The sequence below is a fragment of the Protopterus annectens genome, chromosome 5.part1 (assembly GCF_019279795.1).
Source record: "Protopterus annectens isolate FY-2018-M chromosome 5.part1, PAN1.0, whole genome shotgun sequence".
Taxonomy (NCBI): domain Eukaryota; kingdom Metazoa; phylum Chordata; order Ceratodontiformes; family Protopteridae; genus Protopterus; species Protopterus annectens.
In genome coordinates, this window is record NC_056736.1 from 533,447,284 (window position 1) to 533,468,690 (window position 21,407).

Consider the following 21,407-nt stretch of genomic DNA (forward strand, 5'->3'; position numbering starts at 1 on the left):
AGCAAAAAATTACAATCCCTCATAAAATCCTCCAAGACCAGCTTCGAGAGAAAAATTGCTCAGGACACTAAAGACAATCATAAGGCTTTTTTCAGTTATGTTAGGAACCTGGGATGCAACTCCCAGACTTGTTCTGAGTTGATTCTAAATGACAAAAAATACACTGAACCCACAGACATTGCCAATATCCTGGCAGACAGGTTCAGTGCAAACTTCTCCCCCCCCCCCAAAAAAAAGAGCAAGTATCTATCCCGGCAGAGGGCTGCCTCCCAAACATCTCTGATGCTCAGGTGAAGGCTGCCCTCTCCAAAGCAAAAAACACTGCTTCCATGGGACCATATGGCATCCCGGGTTGCGTCCTACATGAACTCCAGGAAGAACTAATCCCTCAAATAAAACAGCTGTACAATCTCAGCCTCACTACAGGATATGTGCCCACAGAATGGCGCACAGCAACAGTGGTCCCACTCCACAAAGGTGGAGCCTCCACGGACCCTGGAACTATCTCCCCATAAGCCTGACTAGCTTAGTCTGCAAGGCTATGGAGAGGATCATCATGGAGCTCATAAACAAAGACATTGGGGACCTACAGACACTAGATCCTACCCAGTTCGGCTTAGTTAAGGGCAGATCCTGCCTTTTGAACCTGGTTGACTTCTTCAAAACAGTCACTAAAGCCATAGATGAAGGGAAGGTAGTCCACACAGCCTATCTGGACCTAGCAAAGGCATTTTACACAATACCCCACTCGAGCATCATAGATAAGCTATCCAGCTTAAAAATAAACCCCTATGTTACAAGATGGGTCACAAACTGGCTCGAAGACAGAACCCACAGAGTAAGAGTTGCTGGAGCCATGTCAGAGTCGAAACCGGTTACAAGTGGCATCCCACAAGGTTCTGTCCTGGGACCGCTCTTGTTCAGTATATACTTTTCCGAGGTACAGGCCAACGTGGGAGGACTATGGCTCACCAAGTTCGCAGACGACTGCAAACTAGGCACCATAATCAACTCTCCAGCTGACACAAACATCCTTCAAAAAGGTCTCACAGAGACGGATAACTGGTGCCAGAGCCATGGTCTAAAGCTAAATGCCAAAAAGTATATAGTCATACCCTTTGGCAAAAACAATGTGCCCACAAATTACCACATAGGCGGTACCCATTAAGTACAGAGAAAGTAATTAGGGATCTGGGGACCCAAGTTGATAGCAATCTCTCTTTTGACAACCACATTGCCAAAGTGGTTAGAAAGACCTTTTACATAGCCCACCTCATCATGAAAGGATTCACATCTAGATCAAGACAGGTAATCGTGCCCCTTTATTCATCCCTCATCAGGCCCATCATAGAATACAATGCCCCTTTTGGGATGTACCTTACCCGACACCTGCAGCAATTAGAAAGACCCCAAAAGTACCTCACCAAGAGGATCAAGGGACTCAAACAGATGCCATATGCTGCTCTGTTAAAAAAACTCCAGCTCTACTCAGTTGCATACCGCCTACTTCGAGGCAATCTATGCCTGACATATAAAGCTATGTCCAATCCAGAATTAATGGACATGCTCCACCTCAGTAAATCTAAATCCCTTAGAGCCACACGCTCGAGGGACTTGAACCTCAGCACTCAAATAAATAGAACTTGCTGGAGGGACAGATTCATAACCCAGAGGCTCCCTTCGCTCTGGAACAGAATTCCAATTCATGTTAGGCAGAGCACCTCACTGAATCTCTTCAAGAAGAATCTTGATGAGTGGATGGGGGATCGTAGGTTTGTCCCGGGGATTACTTCCGTGTCACTATTAGACAGAGGCACAGCAAACTAAACCTTAAAAAGGGCACAGTATACTCAAATCAAGGGGTGGCGTAAGCCAAACAAAATCAGGCTAGGCTTATAATTGCCCCAGGGCAGATAGCCTAGTATGAACCTATGAACCTATTAACTACAGCCATAGTCCTCCCAGTGCTGTTCTCTGACTTGTTGCCCTTCAACTGTTTGCCGAAGAACCAAAAAAAAAAATAGTTATTGCTTCTAACACTCAGAAACCAACCAGGTCCTGTATCTGCATCTCTCCCCTCAAGTCAGCTGAGATGCAAAAAAAATAAATAAAATAAAAAGGTGCTTTAGTATTGCAGTAAAAGCACATCACAATTAATTTCTGTACCTACATTCAGAAATGCCGGTACAGAAATAAATACTTGTACTGTATTAATGACTGATTGGCATCCCCTGACTGTGGGTTCAGGGTGACTGCTCCCTTTGCCCTACACTAGCCCTGCAACTACTTTTAACAAATACAATGCCTATAAGATCTGGTTTGCATGTCACACAGCTATTTATTACATTAAAATGTGATTGTGTTACACAATCAGCAGTCAGCAGATTCTTAAGTAAAGACAGCAACTTTATTCTTACATGGGTACTAGGCAGCATTTTCAGATAGGCGTATTATATTCTCTTTATACAAGCATTTTACAAGCATTAAACTACAGACAACCTACTGTCAAGTAGCAACATTTACAAATGGAGGGCAAATGGTGTTAGTTTCTATCAAAAGGGGTGCCCATTGCCCAAAGAGTTCTTGTCACATATTTTTCCATAACTCAGTCAGGTAATTGTCACTCGCCAGGTGTGGATAAAACAAGCGAGCATCATGGGTTCTTGTTCAAGCAGCTTTATTGTATACAAACACATCATAAATAAGGTTAAGTAACTTTTACTTATAAACAAAACTAGATATCATGCACATAGATGTTAATATTCTGGCTGCACCTTCAAAATGGCACTGAAGCTAACATGTGCTTGGTATTTATATGCGCGCACAGATCTTGGAAATGCTTTTTAAAGGTATAACACACCTGTTATTCTACATCCTCCCTCTTTCAGAAAAGTTAGGCATTGTCACTGATAGTAATGAATATGCAATTTACATAGAAATTATTTTCATCATGCAATTATACAAAACTAGATATATACATATATATGTATGTATATATATATATATATATATATATATATATATATATATATATATATATATATATAAAAAACTATATCCAGGTTGCTGTGTATTTCACACTAGGCTTTGAAAAGTGACCATATCGTGTAACATAAAATTTGGATCTGGTTTAGCAACTGGGATTGTCTTTGCTGACTGTTCAATCTTAGGAACACTGGAATCATCTGCCAAAACAGTATCAGAAGTCAAGGCACATTCTGGAGCAGAAATATATTTATTTATTTATTTTTACATTTGTTAACCGGGTTAGTCTGACTGGACCCAGAGAGACCTTTTTCAGTGAAGACTCCAGCAGAAAAATTCCAGGAAAGTAATTAAAAAATAAGAAAAACCTAACAATTCAAGGTGTAAGTTACTTAACTGTACAAAAACTGAGAAAAATATACAATACAAATGTATACAAAGCAAACGTACAGTATTTTGAGAATGCAGTAACAATATGTTTGAGAAATTTGGTTAGCATTAAGTTATTTACAAGGAATGAAGCAATGTCTAATATTAAAAAAAAAATCAGAGTAACATCATGGCATATAGTACAACAAAGATGCATTTAACAACATAGGTACTAACTGCAGTGAGGGTAATATATGTAGATAGTTTAGGTAGATACCAGGCAGATATGTTAATTGAGAATATCATCTGGATTGCTCTGAGAGTTAGAGTCTTTATCACCGGTGCGATATCAGTCTTGCTACAGGAAGAAGATGTCTGCGATTTCTTCTGTACTCCACACCCTCGTATTTAACAAAATAGGATTTGGCTCTACATAAATACTCGTTATTTGACCAATCCAGTCAAAACCTTTCACTGTTCCTCACTGTCTCTCCTTTTTTCAATGGACAAAGAAATCTACTCCACTTGTCATAGCTGGACTTTTGGAAAGAACGCTTTCTAGACAACTGGGCTTTGATGGCTTGGTTGTTCTTAGCTTTAGACTTCGATAAACTAGAACTGATTGGCAATGTTGTTCTGGTTTGCCTAGATAGAAGTCTCTGAGCAGATGAGCTAAGTATATTGTCATGGGGTATGTTTCTGAGATTGAGTAAATTAAAAAAAAAAATCAGTATTATCACGCTTTGACTTTTCAAGTAATTGGTTTGCACTATGTAGTACACATTCAGCAAGCCCATTCAATTGTGGATACTCTGGACTACTAGTAACATGTATGAAGTCCCATTCTCTGGCAAATTTCTGAAACAATTGACTGGTGAATTGTGTACTATTGTCAGAGATTAATTTCTGTGGACTGCCATGGACTGAGAAATGGCATTTTAACTTAGTAATGACTGTAGCAGAAGTTAGATTAAGTAGTAGATCAATCTCAAACCAATTTGAATAAGAGTCTACCAGTACTAAGTAATGTTGATTGTTCCACTTGAATACTCTGTAGCTACAACTGACCAAGGTAGATTAGGAATTTGACTTAGCTGAAGCATCTCTCTTTGCAAATGTGCTTTAGTACTATTACATGCTGAACAGGAAGAAAGTACTCTATCAATGTCTTTCACTAGAGAAGTCCAAAATACTAGTCCTCTCACTCTTCTGTTAGTAGAGTCAGAACCCAGGTGACCACAATGCAAAATCTGGATATATTCTTGTAAGGAAGCAGGAACAACAATTTTAGGACTTTTGAAAATAATGCCATCTTCCATCAACTACTCATCTCTGTAAGGAAAGTAAGATTGCACTTCTGGTGCCACACTGGATTGCTTTGACGGCCATCCAACACTGATATAGTAATTGAGCTTCTGCAAAATTGGATCAGTCATTGTATGATCTTGTAACTCATCAAGTCTTGTGGTAGAGAAATTACACACTTACATGACATCAAAGTCAAAATTATCTGCATCAAGCTGTTCTGTTGTATTTCTGGGCGATCTGGATAAGATATCAGCCAGATAAAGAAGTTTGCCTTTCTTATAGACCATTTTGAAGTTGTACTTCTGCAATTTGAGCATAATTCTTTGTAATCTTGCTTGAGCTGAATGCATAGGAAAAATAGTCACCAAATGTTGATTATCAGATTCAATCTGGATTTCTTGACCATAGATATAATCATGAAACTTGGAACATGCAAACACTATTGCCAAAAGTTCTTTCTCAATTTGAGCACACTGCATCTTAGTCTGAGTAAGTTTTCTAGATGTGCAGGCTACTGGATGGCCTTCTTGAAGAATAATTGCATCTAAACCAAATTTCGACGCATCACAGGAAAGAGTTACTGGTTTGTTGACAACACAGTATCTTAATTTGGGTGGGGTAGCAATTTTCTGCTTAAGAACTTCAAATGCTCTCTGATGCTGATCTATCCATGGCCAAGTAACATTTTCATGTGTGAGCTCTCTCAAAGGTGGTGTCAACTCACTGAAGTCTGGTATAAACTTGCCTAAGTAATTGACCATACCAACAAAATGCTGTAGAGCTTGCACATTATCTGGTGCTGGCATTTCAAGACTGCCTGCTTGCTTGGACAGGTCTGGTCTCAAGCCCATACTTGTAATGAAATGACCTACATATGTAACTTCTGGTAGTCTGAATTTGCACTTCAGAGCATTGGGCCTTAAGTTCACTTCACGTGCTCTGTCTAGAACTCTCTTACGTTTTCTGTCATGCTCTGCCTCACCATTGCCTCCGACCAATATATCATCTACTATTATGGCACAAGGATAACGTGAAAAAATTTGCTCCATTGCATGCTGAAAGACTTCACTTGCAGAATTTATTCCAAACAGCATTCTGAGGACTCTGTATCTCTCAAATGGGGTACTGAATGTACTCAATAAAGAAGATTTGCGATCAAGCATCACTTGCCAAAAGGAACTCTTTACATCTAAGACAGAAAAAACAGTGGCATTTGATATCAGGACTGCAATCGCTTTGTAAACATGGGATGATGCAGTCTCTTCAATGCTCTGTTCAAATCTCTTGGGTCAATACATATTCTGATTTCATCTGAGCCTTTTTTTATGAGCTGCTACCATGGACGACACCCATTTGGTAGTTTCTGTAACTGGACAACTTACACCTTGTTGCACCATTTTGACCAACTGAGATTTGCATAGCTATCAGAACTCTTCTTGCTGGTCTGACCACTGGTCTAATTTCATGGAATACACAACTGGAAGTTTGCCCAATCTGTCAGCAAGGACATCAGCATATTCTGAAAAAAATAGTAGTATCGGTCAAGCTGGAACTAGGACATGTGCTTATCTGATGAACTTCTTTGGTAATAGAAAGCAGATTCATTTTCAAACTGTCTCTGAGACCCAATAATGACTGCACAATAAACAATAGGCTATAACAGTTCTTGGCCACATAACATGAAAGCACTACTGAGCCTTCGGTTTGAATTTCTTCACCTCCATAAGCTACAAGTTTTGCACAACTAGTCTCATTTAGCTGTTCACCAGCTCTGACCCTTGCAAAAGTATCTGCAGACATGATATTACACTTTGAAGCAGTGTCTACTTTAAGCTTGGTGGATTTACTATTGATCCGGACAGTACAAAACACTTAATTTCTTGCCAATAAATTCACTGCATCAATCTTTTCACCAATTACTGACACACCATCTACATAGAAAGCAGACTGTTGCAGGTCTATTTGATCAACTTGCTTTTTGGAGTGACCATTCTTTGTAACTATGTGAGGCTTACTCAATTTACAAATTTTTTGACATTGCTGACCAAATGCCATGCACTTTTCTCTTTTAGACTCATGGTTGGCACCACAATTGTGACATTTAACAATAAAGCTTGATGTGGGTTTTGCTGATTCACTCTTATGCTGTACTGAGCAACGTCTATTTTGCACTAGGTACCGTTGGTTCTGCACTGAGAATGCTCCTTTAATTGAACTGTTCTTGGAATGTGCTAGAAGACTACGAGTATTACTTGGAAGTCTCACAGGGGCTGCTGCTACCACATGCTTAGACCTGCTTCTGCCTGCACATGTTGCATACTGTCTACATGAGCTCTGGAGCTAACTGAAAGCATGCTCATCACTAGCAAGCATATTTGTGTGCCTTTTTGCAACTTCATGAATCTGACAAATCTCAATGGTTTTACTCAGCATTAAATCACTGTCAAGAAGCAAAATCTTTCTCACAGCAGCATTATTAATACCACACACGAGTCTGTCCTTTATCAACTCATCCTTTAAATCACCAAAACTACACGTTTTGGCTTTGTTTCTCAGGTCAGTAATATAAGCTGTAAAAGTATCCCCTTGCTTTTGATCTCTTATGTAAAACAAATGCCTGTCCAGTGTAACATTAGTCTAGTGGTTACACATTTCTCTGAATTTGTGCTTGTTACAGCTGAGTGTTCCTCCAGACGTTTCTGCAGTTACCTCCTACTGCGCCTCTAGGTGTCAAATATTGCTTGTTCATATTTGCATTAATAATTCCAAAACCATGCTACATACAAGGTATCAGAATATTTTATCTTGAAGCATACATGATGGCGAACACAATTGTATTGATATTTGACCTCTGCCAATGAGAATTTGTTAAAACTGTAAGGTGATAACTTCAATTTAAAGGCTCAAGCCACACCTACTGGGAGTTAAAGGTACACACTCCAAAGAGCTGTACTGGAGGGAATGTGTTCACTCGGGGTCTTCCCTTGATTCAGTCTGCATAACAACACAATGAGTTTCTCCTTCACCTTCATACAATGCTGGTGCATAGCCAAATGAAGGCTCCCTTTCAATGGCCTCTGACTCTGCTAGGTTGAGCAAAATGAATGCCCTGGTACATACATCTTCATCAGAATAAGCTGCTTGTATAGATATATCATATTCTTGCTCAAATATTCTCCAATTCTCTGCAATATATTGATCAAACACAAATGGTTGTGGCTTGTGAAATCTCTGCCATATTGACATATCTCAGTGAAAACTCTTGCAAATATACAGAAACCCACACACTTTTGCATACACATATACATGTGCTTGAAATTTATGCCAGTACTTGAAACAACATAACAAGCCTTTGTATAATTGAATTTCACGAAATAAGTTTCCTGGGCACTGTAACACTTTGAAATATCTTTACTGTAAAACACATTAGCCTTGAAATTATTTTACTATATGAGCTGCTTATCTTGTAAAGGCTTTAATGCTAAAATCATTTATCATCATTATTTTACTGTATGAGCCTTTATCTTGTAATCACTTTAATGCCAAAGCCAGTTTTCAACATTTTACTGCCAAAGTCATTTATCATAATTTTAAGAAACATTTCAAACAACTGCACAGTGAGAATAAACTGAGCAATAGAAGCCGAGCACAAGAAACAATTCGAAGTAACTGTACTTTGTGACTAAGCTATATGGAAGTAATGGCACTTTATGAATCAACTGTTCCAAAGTAACTGCACCTTGCGAATGTATTTCTTCAAAGTAATTGCAATTTGCGAATGTATTGGGCAGGAGAAGCTCAGAGTGAGAAACACCTCAAAATAACTGCACTTTGCGAATAAGCAGTACATAGCACACTGAAATTTCCCCAAAATGGCTGCACTTTGCCAAACAACTCTGTATAGTGCAAGAGACACTTTGTAATGGCGGCACTCTGTGAACAGACACACCCTGGTACATGACACTTTTTGAAATGGCTGCACTTGACTGCACTTCACGAAATAGTTGCATTTTGCAGACAACAAACTCTTTGGAATGAATGCATAGCAATAAGCACACACTTGTAAGCACTTTTACACACGTTGAGATAGTTTGAACAACTCTAGCTATGCTATGCAAGGTTTCGATCAACATGAAGTAGCACTTTGTGCCAAAACACATGCAGTCGCCTTTGCTTTATTTATACTCAATGTGTCCTTTTCTGCCCTTTCTATAATAGTCGTTTTGCTCGCTGAATCTCTTAATGTGCCTTTTATGCCCTTTTGTTATATTTGTTTTGCTCATTTAATCTCTTTTCATGCCCATTATTCTTTATTGTGCTTGTTTTCACTCTAAACATGCGCGTCTTACTTTAAACATGCTTGTTTTACAATTATGAGGTAATTCTGAACCCTTTAAGTACTTTTCTAATGCTCATTTTATCAAATAACTCGGTTTTAAACATTTTGTCTGATTAATGAGCTCTTTTATATTTCTCATTTCCTTAAGCATTTCTGCCCTATCTGTTTGCTTAACAATATGTTTTATGCCCTTGTAATGTTCCATTTAACTTCTTTTAATAAACAAATCATTCATGTGTGTTCTCTTTACCTTTAACTTGTTTCTGGTCCTTTTTTGCTCTCAATTCTTTTAGTTTGCCTTCGCCATTACCTCTGCACCTCGTGGCTCTGAAGAATAGTCTTTGCAATCCCAGTTCTGACACCATGTCGCTCCCCATGTCAGGATAAACAAGTGAGCATTGTGGGTTCTTGTTCAAGCAGCTTTATTGTATGCAAACACATCATAAATGAGGTTAAGGAATTTTAACATAAACAAACTAACATTCTGGCTGCACCTTCAAACTGACACTAAAGCTAACACATGCTTGGTCTGTATATGCACACACAGATCTTGGAAACGCTTCTTAAATGTATAATACACCTGTTATTCTACAGTAATTATGCTGTATAATCTAAACACAGAGTTACATTTAATGCAAATCGTACTTTTGCACATATTTCAAAAACAAGCCTTGATTGTGTCAGTTCAGATTGTAGTCTTCTCACTTTTCTTGATGTGCCACGTTTTACATCACCAGGTGGCTAGCACTGCCATGGTAGTTCTTCCACACCACACTCACACACACACTCATTCCTATGGCCAATTTAGTGTGCCCAATTTACCTAGTGCATGTCTTTGGAATGTGGGAGGAAACTGGAGCTTCTGGAGGAAACCCACATGAACACATGGAGGACAAGCAGACTCCACAGAGAAGGCACTCTATCCGAGAATCAAACCTGGAAACCTCTTGCTGTGAGGTGACAACACTACTGTCTGTGCCACAAGGATGTCTAGTACTGCATAATTATGTTGTGCCACCTTGACCTGTAACTGGAGTTGAGAGAGTGCATATTAAAAAGACAGATGCACATACCAATGTCTTACAATTGTTTTCTATCTCACCTTCTATATAGGCCTCATCATGTTCCCATAACTGATCTGTTGTCTCCAAATTCACTGCATAGCCTTTTGGTTTTCCTCTCAGATGAGACTTATTAAAGGAAAATGCTTCTGAAACAGCAAACTCTGATGCCTGTTCAACTTTCTGAAAATAAACACATTTCTTAAATCATGTACAGTAAACATGAGACAATAAAATAAATGCATTCCAACATTTCTGCATGCTATGAATGTAATATCACAACAAAAAGATCATTACAGCCAATCTACTTCACATAAGTGGGCAGCTTGTCCATATTTAACTGCACAACCCATCTTTTGAAAAAAAAGTCTCCCTTCTATTTATTTCAGCCTCTTATTAACCATTCCTTTAATTTATACTTTATAAGTCACTGTCATACAGCCTCTCACATGCAGACATTGATCACTTGCTCTGGAAAGCAGTGCTTTCTCAGTTTCATTCACTTCACTAGCTGTCTTCCCTGTCTTTCTCTTTACCCCTTACCACCTTCTACTTGTCTTCAGCTTTCTTCCAAGTCTCCCACAAAGACATATGCTTACACATGAACTTATATACACATAAGGCAGCACAGTGAGACTAAATCATGTTTTGTCAATCATTCAACCCTTCCAACCCATATTGACCATATTTATTAAAGGCAGGCAGCCTTTCACTATAGCCAGACTCTGCAACTCTTAACCCAGTTATTTGTGTTGCCTTCAGTTGTTTCCACTCCCCTAGAAAGCCCAATATATTTTGAGGTATGCTGCCAGAACTACATACTCTACTTCAGATGAATTCTTACTATTTTCCTTTATAGAGGCCAAAATGCCCTCCTGACACTTTGAAACCTGCTTACTCTGAAGCCAGCCTAACAGCCTATTTTCCATGACCACAGCTCCACTTTACTGTGCAAAACAGTTCATCCTGACTATTACCACTTTCATATTTCTTTTCACTTCTATACTCCTCCGACATGGCACTATCCCGCAGACTACTTCCACCTGTTATTTAATTCCCAAAAGTACATGACTCTGTGTTATTTTTTTCATTTATTTGCCGAATCTCTGCCAGACTGTTTTTAGTCACAATTTGATCTACATGTGCAAGGTGGTGTGTGTGTGTTTATATACATAGCACCCATACACATACATATGCAACGATATACATAGCACAGCATGGTGGATTTCACCAAACACAGTATCTAAATACATGTAAATAGTGCAAAGTGTGCTGTAATTTGAATATAGAGTATATGTACAGTACTGCAATGGTGAATTTCTTGAGAATAAAGCACTGCTATTTTAAACAGTGGGTTTGTTTACCGCATTTCTTTAAATGCGGAGAGAATGTTGCTGTGTTATCTGAAGTAGGTTTATTTAATGAAACAAAGCTGTGTAGAAGGGAGACTGAGGAAAGTCCCTGCAGAGTGTACTTTGCCCTTCCCCTGTTCTGAAAGAGATATAGCGGAAGTGAAGGAAGGCAAGGAGAAATAAAACAGATGGATGCTTGAGAATGTTTCTATTAAAGAAAACCATAATAGAAAGATGGGCAAACACTGCTATATGGGACTGTACTGATGTCACCTGCTGTAAACATCTGTAAAGCCATAAAACATTTTGCTTTGGAGAGAACCCTTATTTCTAAGTGTCTTTTTTAGTTTATAATAAAATACATTATTTTTCTAAGTGGCAGATTCTGTTGGCTTTAAAATTTCAGAGCACACACACACACGTGCAGTAGTTTCAGTCAAACTTTCTATTCAAATAATTTTTTGGTGTCAGAATTCAAATGCACACTTTACCAAGTGCTTAAACATGTGAAGCATTCAGTGTTGAACATGATGTATGCTGGAGAAGGTATTAATGCAGAAAGTTAGTTTGTCGAGAAAATTTCAGCACTGAGTTTGGTTTTGTGTGTGTGTGTGTGTGTGTGTGTGTGTGTGTGTGTGTGTGTGTGTGTGTGTGTGTGTATACCCTCACTCATTCACTGGAGCAAAGAATTGCTATAACTGTAAAATACTGGAATTAAATGGAGACAACTAGAGACAACTGGAATGAATGTCTTTATTTGTTAATTACCCAGAACTGTGCTTAACAGGTTCCGGTCTCTCCTTTATGGGCCAAATCTTCTTGTACTTTTCAGAATAAAGTCTGCACACACTGTAGTTTGGCTAAAATGCTTTATTATGTACAGCAAAGGTATATGTTAACAATATCTGAAAACTGTTTCCAGTAAAAGTGCAGATAAACTGAAACAGTCCTCTACGTTTATATTCATATTTCTTTGATAAACTGAAATAGTTCTCTGCATTATTTCTTTCCTCCTGAATAGTAAAATGAATATTCTGAAATGCTGGATATTTGACTTGACTTCAGCACTTGTAGTCAAGTGTCTGTGCTGCCTTCTGAAGACTGCACTGCAATGACATCTGCATATCAGTCCAAAAACAAACTTAACTATATCTGAAGTATTTCCTAATAAGACCAAAACCCTGTAAAGTTCTACATGCCTCTTTAAAACTTGGTTCCCAAGCCATGTACCATATAAACAAGATGCTTTTGTACTCCAATGTACAGCCCATTCTGTTCTTATCAGTATTCTTGACTGAAGGTTATTTTCACTGAATGAAAGTGTATTTATTGAAACTGTATGCAAACTGTGAAGCCTGCTTTAATATGACTGCATTTCTAGACATGCAAAGAGACTACTGTATTTTTGTCCATTTAAATGATACCAGATCTAACAAAGATATTTGTCCTTCAAAGTTTATGGAGGCTTCCCATCAGGCAACTGGTCCATTGATTGACAAGATCATTGCCATCTCTCTTAGGAGCTGAGTTTTTCCTTCATATTAAAAGGAAGCCCTTGTCACTCAAGTCCTTAAAAAGGTTGGCATTGATTCAGATGATCTTGATAATTATCATCCTATTGCATACCTTCTGTTCTCAATAAGGTTCCGGAGAAGGTGGCATATGTTCAGAATGAGAAATATCTGAGCTTATATAGTATCCTTGATCCATTCCAATCAGGTTTTAGGGCCAGACAAAATACTGATGCAGCACTCAATAGGGTGTTTAATGATCTCCTAGTTGTGATAGATCACGTTTTTTATTTTTTTTTTGCCAGTATCTTTATATTAAAATATAGATTAAATCATATTACAATAACCACAGAGAAAGATGGTACAAAAGTATACATATATGTGAAAATGGAACTTTAAAAAATTAGATAAAATAAATACATTAACTATAACAACAATAATAAAAACTATATACATTATATGCCACTGAAAAATCAAATGCTTGACTTATTTGATAAATAAGCAAGGTATTAAAATAACTCAGCCTGGGGAAAAATAGCATGTGAATATGTACACATATAATGAAGTATAGTTATTTCATCTGAGAAAAAAAGTAGGAAAAAAGAAATAAAATGAAAGGCACTGTAATTAAAATTAATGAGGTATGAATTAAGATAATATTTGTAGAAGTAATTTCACGGATATAGTGTGAATGGTTTGGTTATAATGTTTACATAATTTAGGAATATATTTATAGGCTTTAAGATGTTTGCATGAGATTATATGTAAGCCTTTCCATTTAACAGATTTGGTATCTGTTTTTATTCTGTTTTAGTCCTGCCTGATCTCTCATCAGCCTTTGATTTGGTAGACCACTCTACCTCATCAACTTGACAGAAGCAGTTGGAGCATTATGAGGTATCTATGGCATGGTTCTTGACTGGTTTAAATTTTATTTAGATGAACAAACCTAGACAGTAGTCTCAGGATAAAGTTTTCTTCCTCTTACCCTCTCACTTGTGGGATATTCTAAGGCTCAGTTTTGGGTTCTTTGTTGTTCAACATTTATATATTGCTGCTTGGTGACATTACTCATTCCAGAGATTTAAAGTATCACTGTTACAGTGATGACACATCACTAGTTCCCTCAGGATTTTGTGTCTGGCCTTGTATCCCTTTCGTATTATGTTGTACTTATCTATGATTGGATAGTCAGTAACAGGCTTAAACTCAGTATGACTAAGACTGCAGCTTTGTTGTTACATGCTACCTTGAGGGGCTCCTCCCTTCCAACTTTGTCACATGATAATTTTTTTTAAAATAAAAACAGAATTGACAAACATCCAGCAATGGACTTTAAAATCAAGAAAAAAATCTGAAATCCACTAAGTCATTCCTTCAAACCAGCACTTTATTACACCTAGAGCAGATGCTTTCATCTGTTCATATTCAGACTTCTGATATTTTTTATCATGAAGTCACTTATTTTTTAGTCTAAGGTGTGTGATCTCTGTGGGGCAATGATAAAATCAGATAAGAGCACATAGTTCCTGCATGTCAGGAATAGCAAACTCTTCTTAAGCATTAAGGTGACAACTGTCTGGTGTACCAACTGTACTGCATACAGAAGGTATTGATAACATAGATCTAATACAATCAATACTAGTACAAAAGTGATGAGCTGCAAGTTCACATTCCTCAGAAGTAGGTGACCACCTAATATCCAGGCAATGAGGATGTGAGTCATTCCACTACCTGTGCCAGAGCAGTTAGCAGACTTGGCTCGCTATCTTGAAATGTATGCAGATTTAGACTAGAAAATTCTGGAATGGTAAAATGAAAAATGATTGCCAAGGACAATTTTGTTATCAAGGGAGCCAGAGTGCAGCCACCTTTCCTTCAGTTTACAGCCAGTTCACCTTAAGGTCGTAAGGATGGGTCAAACCAGGCATACAATGGACCAAACTAACTAGGCACTTTGAGCAGGATCAAGAGAGTCTAAAGCTTGAGTTAGTAAAGAATAATAAGTACTGATAAGAAAATCTAAACGTGCATTTAAAAGTAGAGTATGAGCCAGTTTTTATATTAGTAAATAAAAACGAATGATAGGCAGTAGCCACACCACCCTCAACATGAGTGTGTCTAAAATGATGAAGACTAGAGTAACCAGGTGGAAAAAGTGCTGAAAAAACAAAACCACAGTTGGCTTTCAGACAGGTTTCAGTAATAAGTGAAATATCATTAGCATCAATAAGATGAAATAAGGGAGTTTTATTACAAACTAAATGAAGGTTAAAGTGTGACATTCAAATACTGGAGTGTGTAACAGAAGAACCAAGTTGCTTAACATAGGTAGTAACAGCTATCCTTAGTGTCTGAGAAATAAAAGTCTCTGGTAACAAGTCTCTCAAGTAATACCCTAAGTGTTATATAGACCAACATCTATGGATCCACCCACAGATAGAAAATAAGTCTCAGGATTCCAAGCACCAGGACCAGTTAGACAATTCAGGAAAAAGATTCCCAGTCTTGGGGCCAACCTCTCTTGCCTAAGTGAATCTAACTTCACAGGAGTTGCCTACCAGATTCCTCTGGACATTTGAACACTTAACGTCATTTATATTGTCAGTGAACCAGCCTTATATAAGCACCTACAAATCTAACTGCCTCTCATTATCTGACATCCCACATTATTCCCTTATGGTGACCAGCCTAAAAGCCTTGCTTTTATACTCTACTCACTGCTAAAAGCTGCTCTTTTCCACAAATACTCACTACATACACTATTTGATGTCCTTAATGGTCTTACCCTTGCATACATATACCACCCTTTAAGCAATTCCCAGCAGAACCATCAAGCTATGCAACAGTATATCGTAACAAGGAGTGGTAGCTGCCACTGGTAAAATGCTAATTTTGCTACTATGCAGGCATATTTCTGCCATTAATGATGAGGAAGAAGATGTACAATGCTGAAAATACCTGCTTGCAATGTCGAGAACATATCTTTTTTGTTTTTCAAGTATATGATATTATATAATGGAATAAAAGTGCAGAATAGTATCACCCCTTTAAGGAGAAAGTACAGTTTTGTAAAATTTTACCATTACAGTAGATATTTTTTTCTTCACTGTTGCAGTATTCTTCATCTAAGGATAATCTAAGGATCTCATGCCAAGGACAGCCAAACATCCGACCAGTATACCAAAGCTTTTAGGTCTTGCAAGGTGTAGGGCATAAAAATGACATACAGATGCAAATACTTAGAGCTGAAAAAGCACCAGGAGATACAAAATGCCCTCAGGGATAAAGGAGAGCATGTGCATCGAGAAGGAAAAAGGAAGGAGGACCCTTGGCCAGAAAGGTAACAGAAATACAAGGCAAGAGCTAGGACAGATGGGGAAAGAGAGAGGGACCAAATCCTGCAACAGTGAAGAGAAGGACATTTACTTTTATGGTAAGATTTTACACAACTGTACTATGTCCTTCCTTGGGTGAAGAATACTGCAACAGAGCTATGGGAGCGTACAACAGCTAAGAGAAAGTCTGGGAGAAGGAAAGCACAGAAGAGCCCTCTACAAACCCATGCAGGATAGCCCTGACAAAACCTGCCCTAGCCCTGGAAATAATATCCAGTTTATAATATTTAATGAAATTATGAACAGATGACCAAGTAGCAGTCTTAAGGATGGATAAAGTATCCAAACCCTTGAAAAAAAGCAATAGAGAAGGCTACTGCCCTTGTAGAATGTACCGTAACTGATGAGGAAAGATTTTACCACGAAAATAATTAAAAAAAAAGGAAATGGCTTTAGAAATCCAGGCAGAGATGGTTTGCTTAGAAACAGCCAAACCCTGGTTTGCTTAGAAACAGCCAAACCGAAAGTCCTGAGATGAAAAGAAAACAAAAATGCTGCTCAGATTTGTGAAGTACTTTAGTTTTGTCTAAATAATACTTAAGCTGTCTATGCAAATCTTAGGTGTGAAGAACCCTCTCAATGGCATGGTTCCTATTACATGAGCGAACACTAGAAATAGCGAATACTCATTTGTTGAACGCAAATGCACACAATCACAGAATATCAAAGGAACAGATAAGCGAATTTCTTCCCAAGGAAAAAATTCCCTGGACCGTTCTTCGGACTTTGCTGTTTTCTTCACTGTGGTACGATCTCAAAGTTGGCATATTTAAGGTGGGGAGGCACAGCCCCCCACTTTATGTTGCCTGTACACTTTTTTTTTTTTTTGGATCAGTGAATTTTTTCCTTGGGAAAAAATTTGCTGATCTGTTCTTTCAAAAATTTGTGGTTTTGTGTATTTGGGTTCAATAATAGATCATTCGCTATTTCTAGCATTCAATCATATAATATGAACATTAAGGGACAACTCATTGACCACTCTGCTCATAAAAGGATTTGCATTAAGAGACACCCTGTCTCTATAAACAAAACAAAGGAGAAATAGCCAAGAGGGCCTGTTTAGACACTCTCTTGGCTGAAGTAAGAGCCACAAAAAGAGCAGTCTTCCAAGTACAATGTTGTAAGGAAGCTGCAGAAGCAGGGTTAAAAGGAGCCAAATTTTCAAATACAAAACTGAGGTCCCAAGAAGGTGGAATAGGTTTCCTGGAAGGCCTGATATGAAGGACACCTTTAAGAAATTGCTTGACCTCAAACCGAGAGACCAGAGTTGGATTCAAGGGAAGACAAGCAGATATTGCTGGTAGATGAGCTTTAACTGAAAAATATCCCAACCCAGCATGCAGCAGATAACACAAAAAGAGAGAATCAGCGGAATTTACACAGACAGAGGATCCTGATGGTGTGAGAGGCACCAGACAGAAAATATCTTCCATTTAGACATGTATGGTTTTCTAGTAGTGGCATTCCTGGCCTCCTGCAGAATGCAGAACACCTCCTCAGAAAAGAGGTACCTAAAAGGAATCAAAACCCTATCACCCACAGGGTCATTTTTAGAGTGGAAAGACGAGTATGGATAAGAGATCCCTTGTCTTCCGTAAGAAAATTCACCTGGTGAAGTAATTTGTGGTTATTGCTCCTATCCAAATGAGAGAGCAGGGGGAATCAACATGGTCTGGGTCAAAAGGGAGTCACCAGCAAGATTTTGGGAGAGTCCTGCTTGATCTTGTGCAGAACTTGTAGTAATGGGGGGAGGGGGTGGCATGTAGAAATATCTCCTTTCAAGGAAAAGAGAAGGCATCCACTTTCCAAACCAGAGGACCTGGGGCTCTGGGACTATGGAACAGACTAGAGGAAGTTGTCTTTTCAGAGGGGAGGTGAAAATATCTACCTGAGAAATACCACACCAATGGTCAATGTCTGGGAACATATCCCTTTGGTGCATCCAATCTAGAGCCTGTGTTCTGGACCTGTTCAAAGTGTCTGCCACAAGATTGTGCTCTGAGGGAAAGTAAACCTCTTGAAGAGTCACTTAATACTGACAGTTAGATCCAAGACCTGAAGAGCTAGTCTGTGGCTGATTCAGCTGCTTTCTCTTTTACTACTCTATTTTGTTTTCTGTTTTAAGAAATTTGCACAGCCTAGTGTTTTGTTCTATGTGAGAGGCAGAAATTTAAATTATCTAAGCCGCACATTTCATGTGTTTTTTCATTGGTTAATTGCTATTGACTGATACTTAAATATGCAGTGAATTTCTGTCCCTTTGTCTTTTGCTGAAAAAATTTCAAGGCTGCATAAACTAAAGCACTGCTGGTGATTCCCTGCTGGGTGAGGAAAGTAAACCTATATTTTTTGTCTGTGACTGACAGACCTGCTTTCTCTTTTACCTACTCCATTTTATTTTCTGCTTTAGGAAATCTGCTTGGCCTGTTGTTTTGTTCTATTTGAGGGGTGGACATAAATTATCTAGGCTGCACATTTCACATTTTTTCATTTGTTAATTGTCTGGAGTGATACTTTTACACAGTGTACTTCTGGCCCTTTGTCTTTTGCTGAAAAGATTTCAACCCTGCATAAACTAAAAGCACTGCTGGTGATTCCCTTCCCGTGTTTCTCACCTCCGTTCCGCTTTGTTGATGTGCTTTTTAAACCTGGTGATTTTAAGCTGCCCACCCCCTACTGTAAATTGAGTAATAAACTCCTCCCTTTCCTTTCTACACTGTTGCTGATAATATTGAATTATCTGCCTTTCCTTGTGCTTGTATTCAAAAAGTGCATTTTGCCTCTCATTGTCTGTTCTACTGATTTACTTCATCTGAATTAATTTTCTAGCTAGTTGTTGGATAAAGTAGTGTATTTTTACACTCTAGCAAGCACTTGTTTTTACATCAAGAGGTCAGTGGATTTTCCATCTACTGCACTGACAGGTAGCCTGGTCTATTTAGGTTGGGGAAACACTCGGGATTTCTGCATCAATAAAATAAGTATATTTTGTGTCTCTATTGCACTTTTTAAATTGCATTGTATCTGATCACTACATTTTTTTCTGCTTTTCTACTGTGTATTTTCTGCACTTGTTTTCAACTGTATTTTCAGCCTAGACAGCATAGTCTAGATACAAACCTGTTGAATCTAGCCTGTTTTTGTTACACTTAAGCATTAAACCAGGCACCCCTGCACCCTTGTGGCAAAAGAGTGTGGATCCTGTCTTGTTTGAGCTGGTGATTGCTGTTGGAAAGTTCATTGTGTACCTTCCTATTGGTAGATCAATACAGGGGGATCCAGTATCTGTCATCCTGGGAAGACATGGTCAACAGGCTGCGCTGCTTTGCCAGAGATGGCCTGCACCTGTCTCCTCTAGGCGTTCAGATACTTGCCTCTCCCATAATGCTTTTTTTAGGCAATGCCAAAACAACAAAATTTCCGATGTAACAAAATCCAACCGAGGTAAACTCAAGGTTCTGCTGCTTAATACTAGAAGTCTAAACATGAAGCTGCATTCCCTGGAAGTGGTCTTTACCTTGGAAGGTGCTGACATCTATGCAGTCACTGAGACATGGTTCAAGGCAATGGACATCATCCTGGCTGTGCAAAGCTACAATGCCTTCCACACATTCAGACCTCTAAATGAGCATGAAAGAACCAAAGATGGAGAGGTATCCATCTTCACTAAAGCCAAGTACAACTCAATACTAGTCAGGCAGTATGACTCTCTCGAACTATTCCATGTCCAATTAACTCTAGGCTAAATACCCTACAACATCATTGCTAGCTATAGGTCCCCCACCATGAACCAAGAAAGCACACTGCCTACCTGGACTTACTAGAACCACTCTCCATCAGCCCAACACCTTAGCCATGGGTAATTTCAACTATCCTTCCATCAACTGGGTGACATATATAAGCACAGACATGCTTACCCAGTGGTTCCTGGATTTTGTTAATTCAAATTATCTGGAACACATAGTCTGAACCCCCACAGGGGGCTCAAATATCCTAGACATAGCACTCATCAACATAGGGAGTCACTGCACTCCCCCTATATGATGCCTTCCCTAGTAAGGTCAGACCATAAAGCTGTCTCGTTCAACGTAACTACTGGACCTGACAATCCCACAGGATCAATAAACTAAAGAACTTTTCCAAATCTAACTTCAGACTACAAAGTGATGGTATAAAAAGGAATATACCCCCCCACACTCACAGACAACAATGACTGGTATACTCAGATGCCCTGTACAAACATTTAACCAGCTGTATAGATTCAGCTGTACCTCACAGGATCAAAACCACACCCTCCTAAAAAATAAGCTACTCTGGTGGACCTCAAGTATAAACAGGTTATATAACAAGAGGAAGAAACTGATGTCTAAGAATAAGAGGGAACTGACTAAGCAAAGGAAGAACTCCCTCTTCAGCATGAACAAGCACATCAGAAATCCTGTGAAATCTTCTAAAGATGAGTATGAAGCTAAAAATAATCATAAGGCATTCGTTAATAATTACATGTGAAACCTAAAAGGGAATGCCCAGTTGTGTGCAGAACTGGTAACAGACAGTTCCACTCATACTGCACTGCAGGAAATCGCCAACCTGCCAGATGACAGATTAGGTGCAAATATCACCCCACTGGCCATACCCCAAGGCATACCTGACACCAGTCCTCTGCATACTGTCTCTAGAGATCAGGTCTTATCTGACTCTCCAAGGCCAAAAACATGGCCTCAGTGGGACCAGATAACATCCCAGGAGGCTTATTAAGCAATCTAAAAGAGGATCTAGCAGACCTACTTAGCACCTCTTTGACCATTGCCTGAGAACTGGCTTTGTTACAGGGGAGTGGAGAACAGTAACAGTAATCTCCTTGCACAAAGGGGGGGCATCGATGACCCTGGGAACTACAGACCTATAATTCTAAACAGTCTCATCTGCAATGCCATGGAAAAAAATCATCATGGACACAGGCAACCTTCAAACTCTAGATCCAACCCAATTTGGCTTCATTAAGGGTAGATTATGCTTATTAAACCTGGTAGAGTTCTTTGAGAATGTCACCAAAGTCCTGGATAAAGGTAAGATAGTGCATA

General features: G+C 38.8%; 1 protein-coding gene across 1 annotated transcript in view; it reads right to left on the reverse strand.

Moving 5' to 3' along the window:
* CCDC191 (coiled-coil domain containing 191) overlaps nucleotides 1-21,407 on the reverse strand; it is a 1,143,870-nt gene that overhangs the window by 914,588 nt on the left and 207,875 nt on the right. Inside the window, exon 3 of the mRNA XM_044073155.1 lies at nucleotides 10,104-10,245. Coding sequence (XP_043929090.1) covers nucleotides 10,104-10,245 — 142 coding nt within the window. The remainder of the gene's footprint in view (nucleotides 1-10,103; nucleotides 10,246-21,407) is intronic.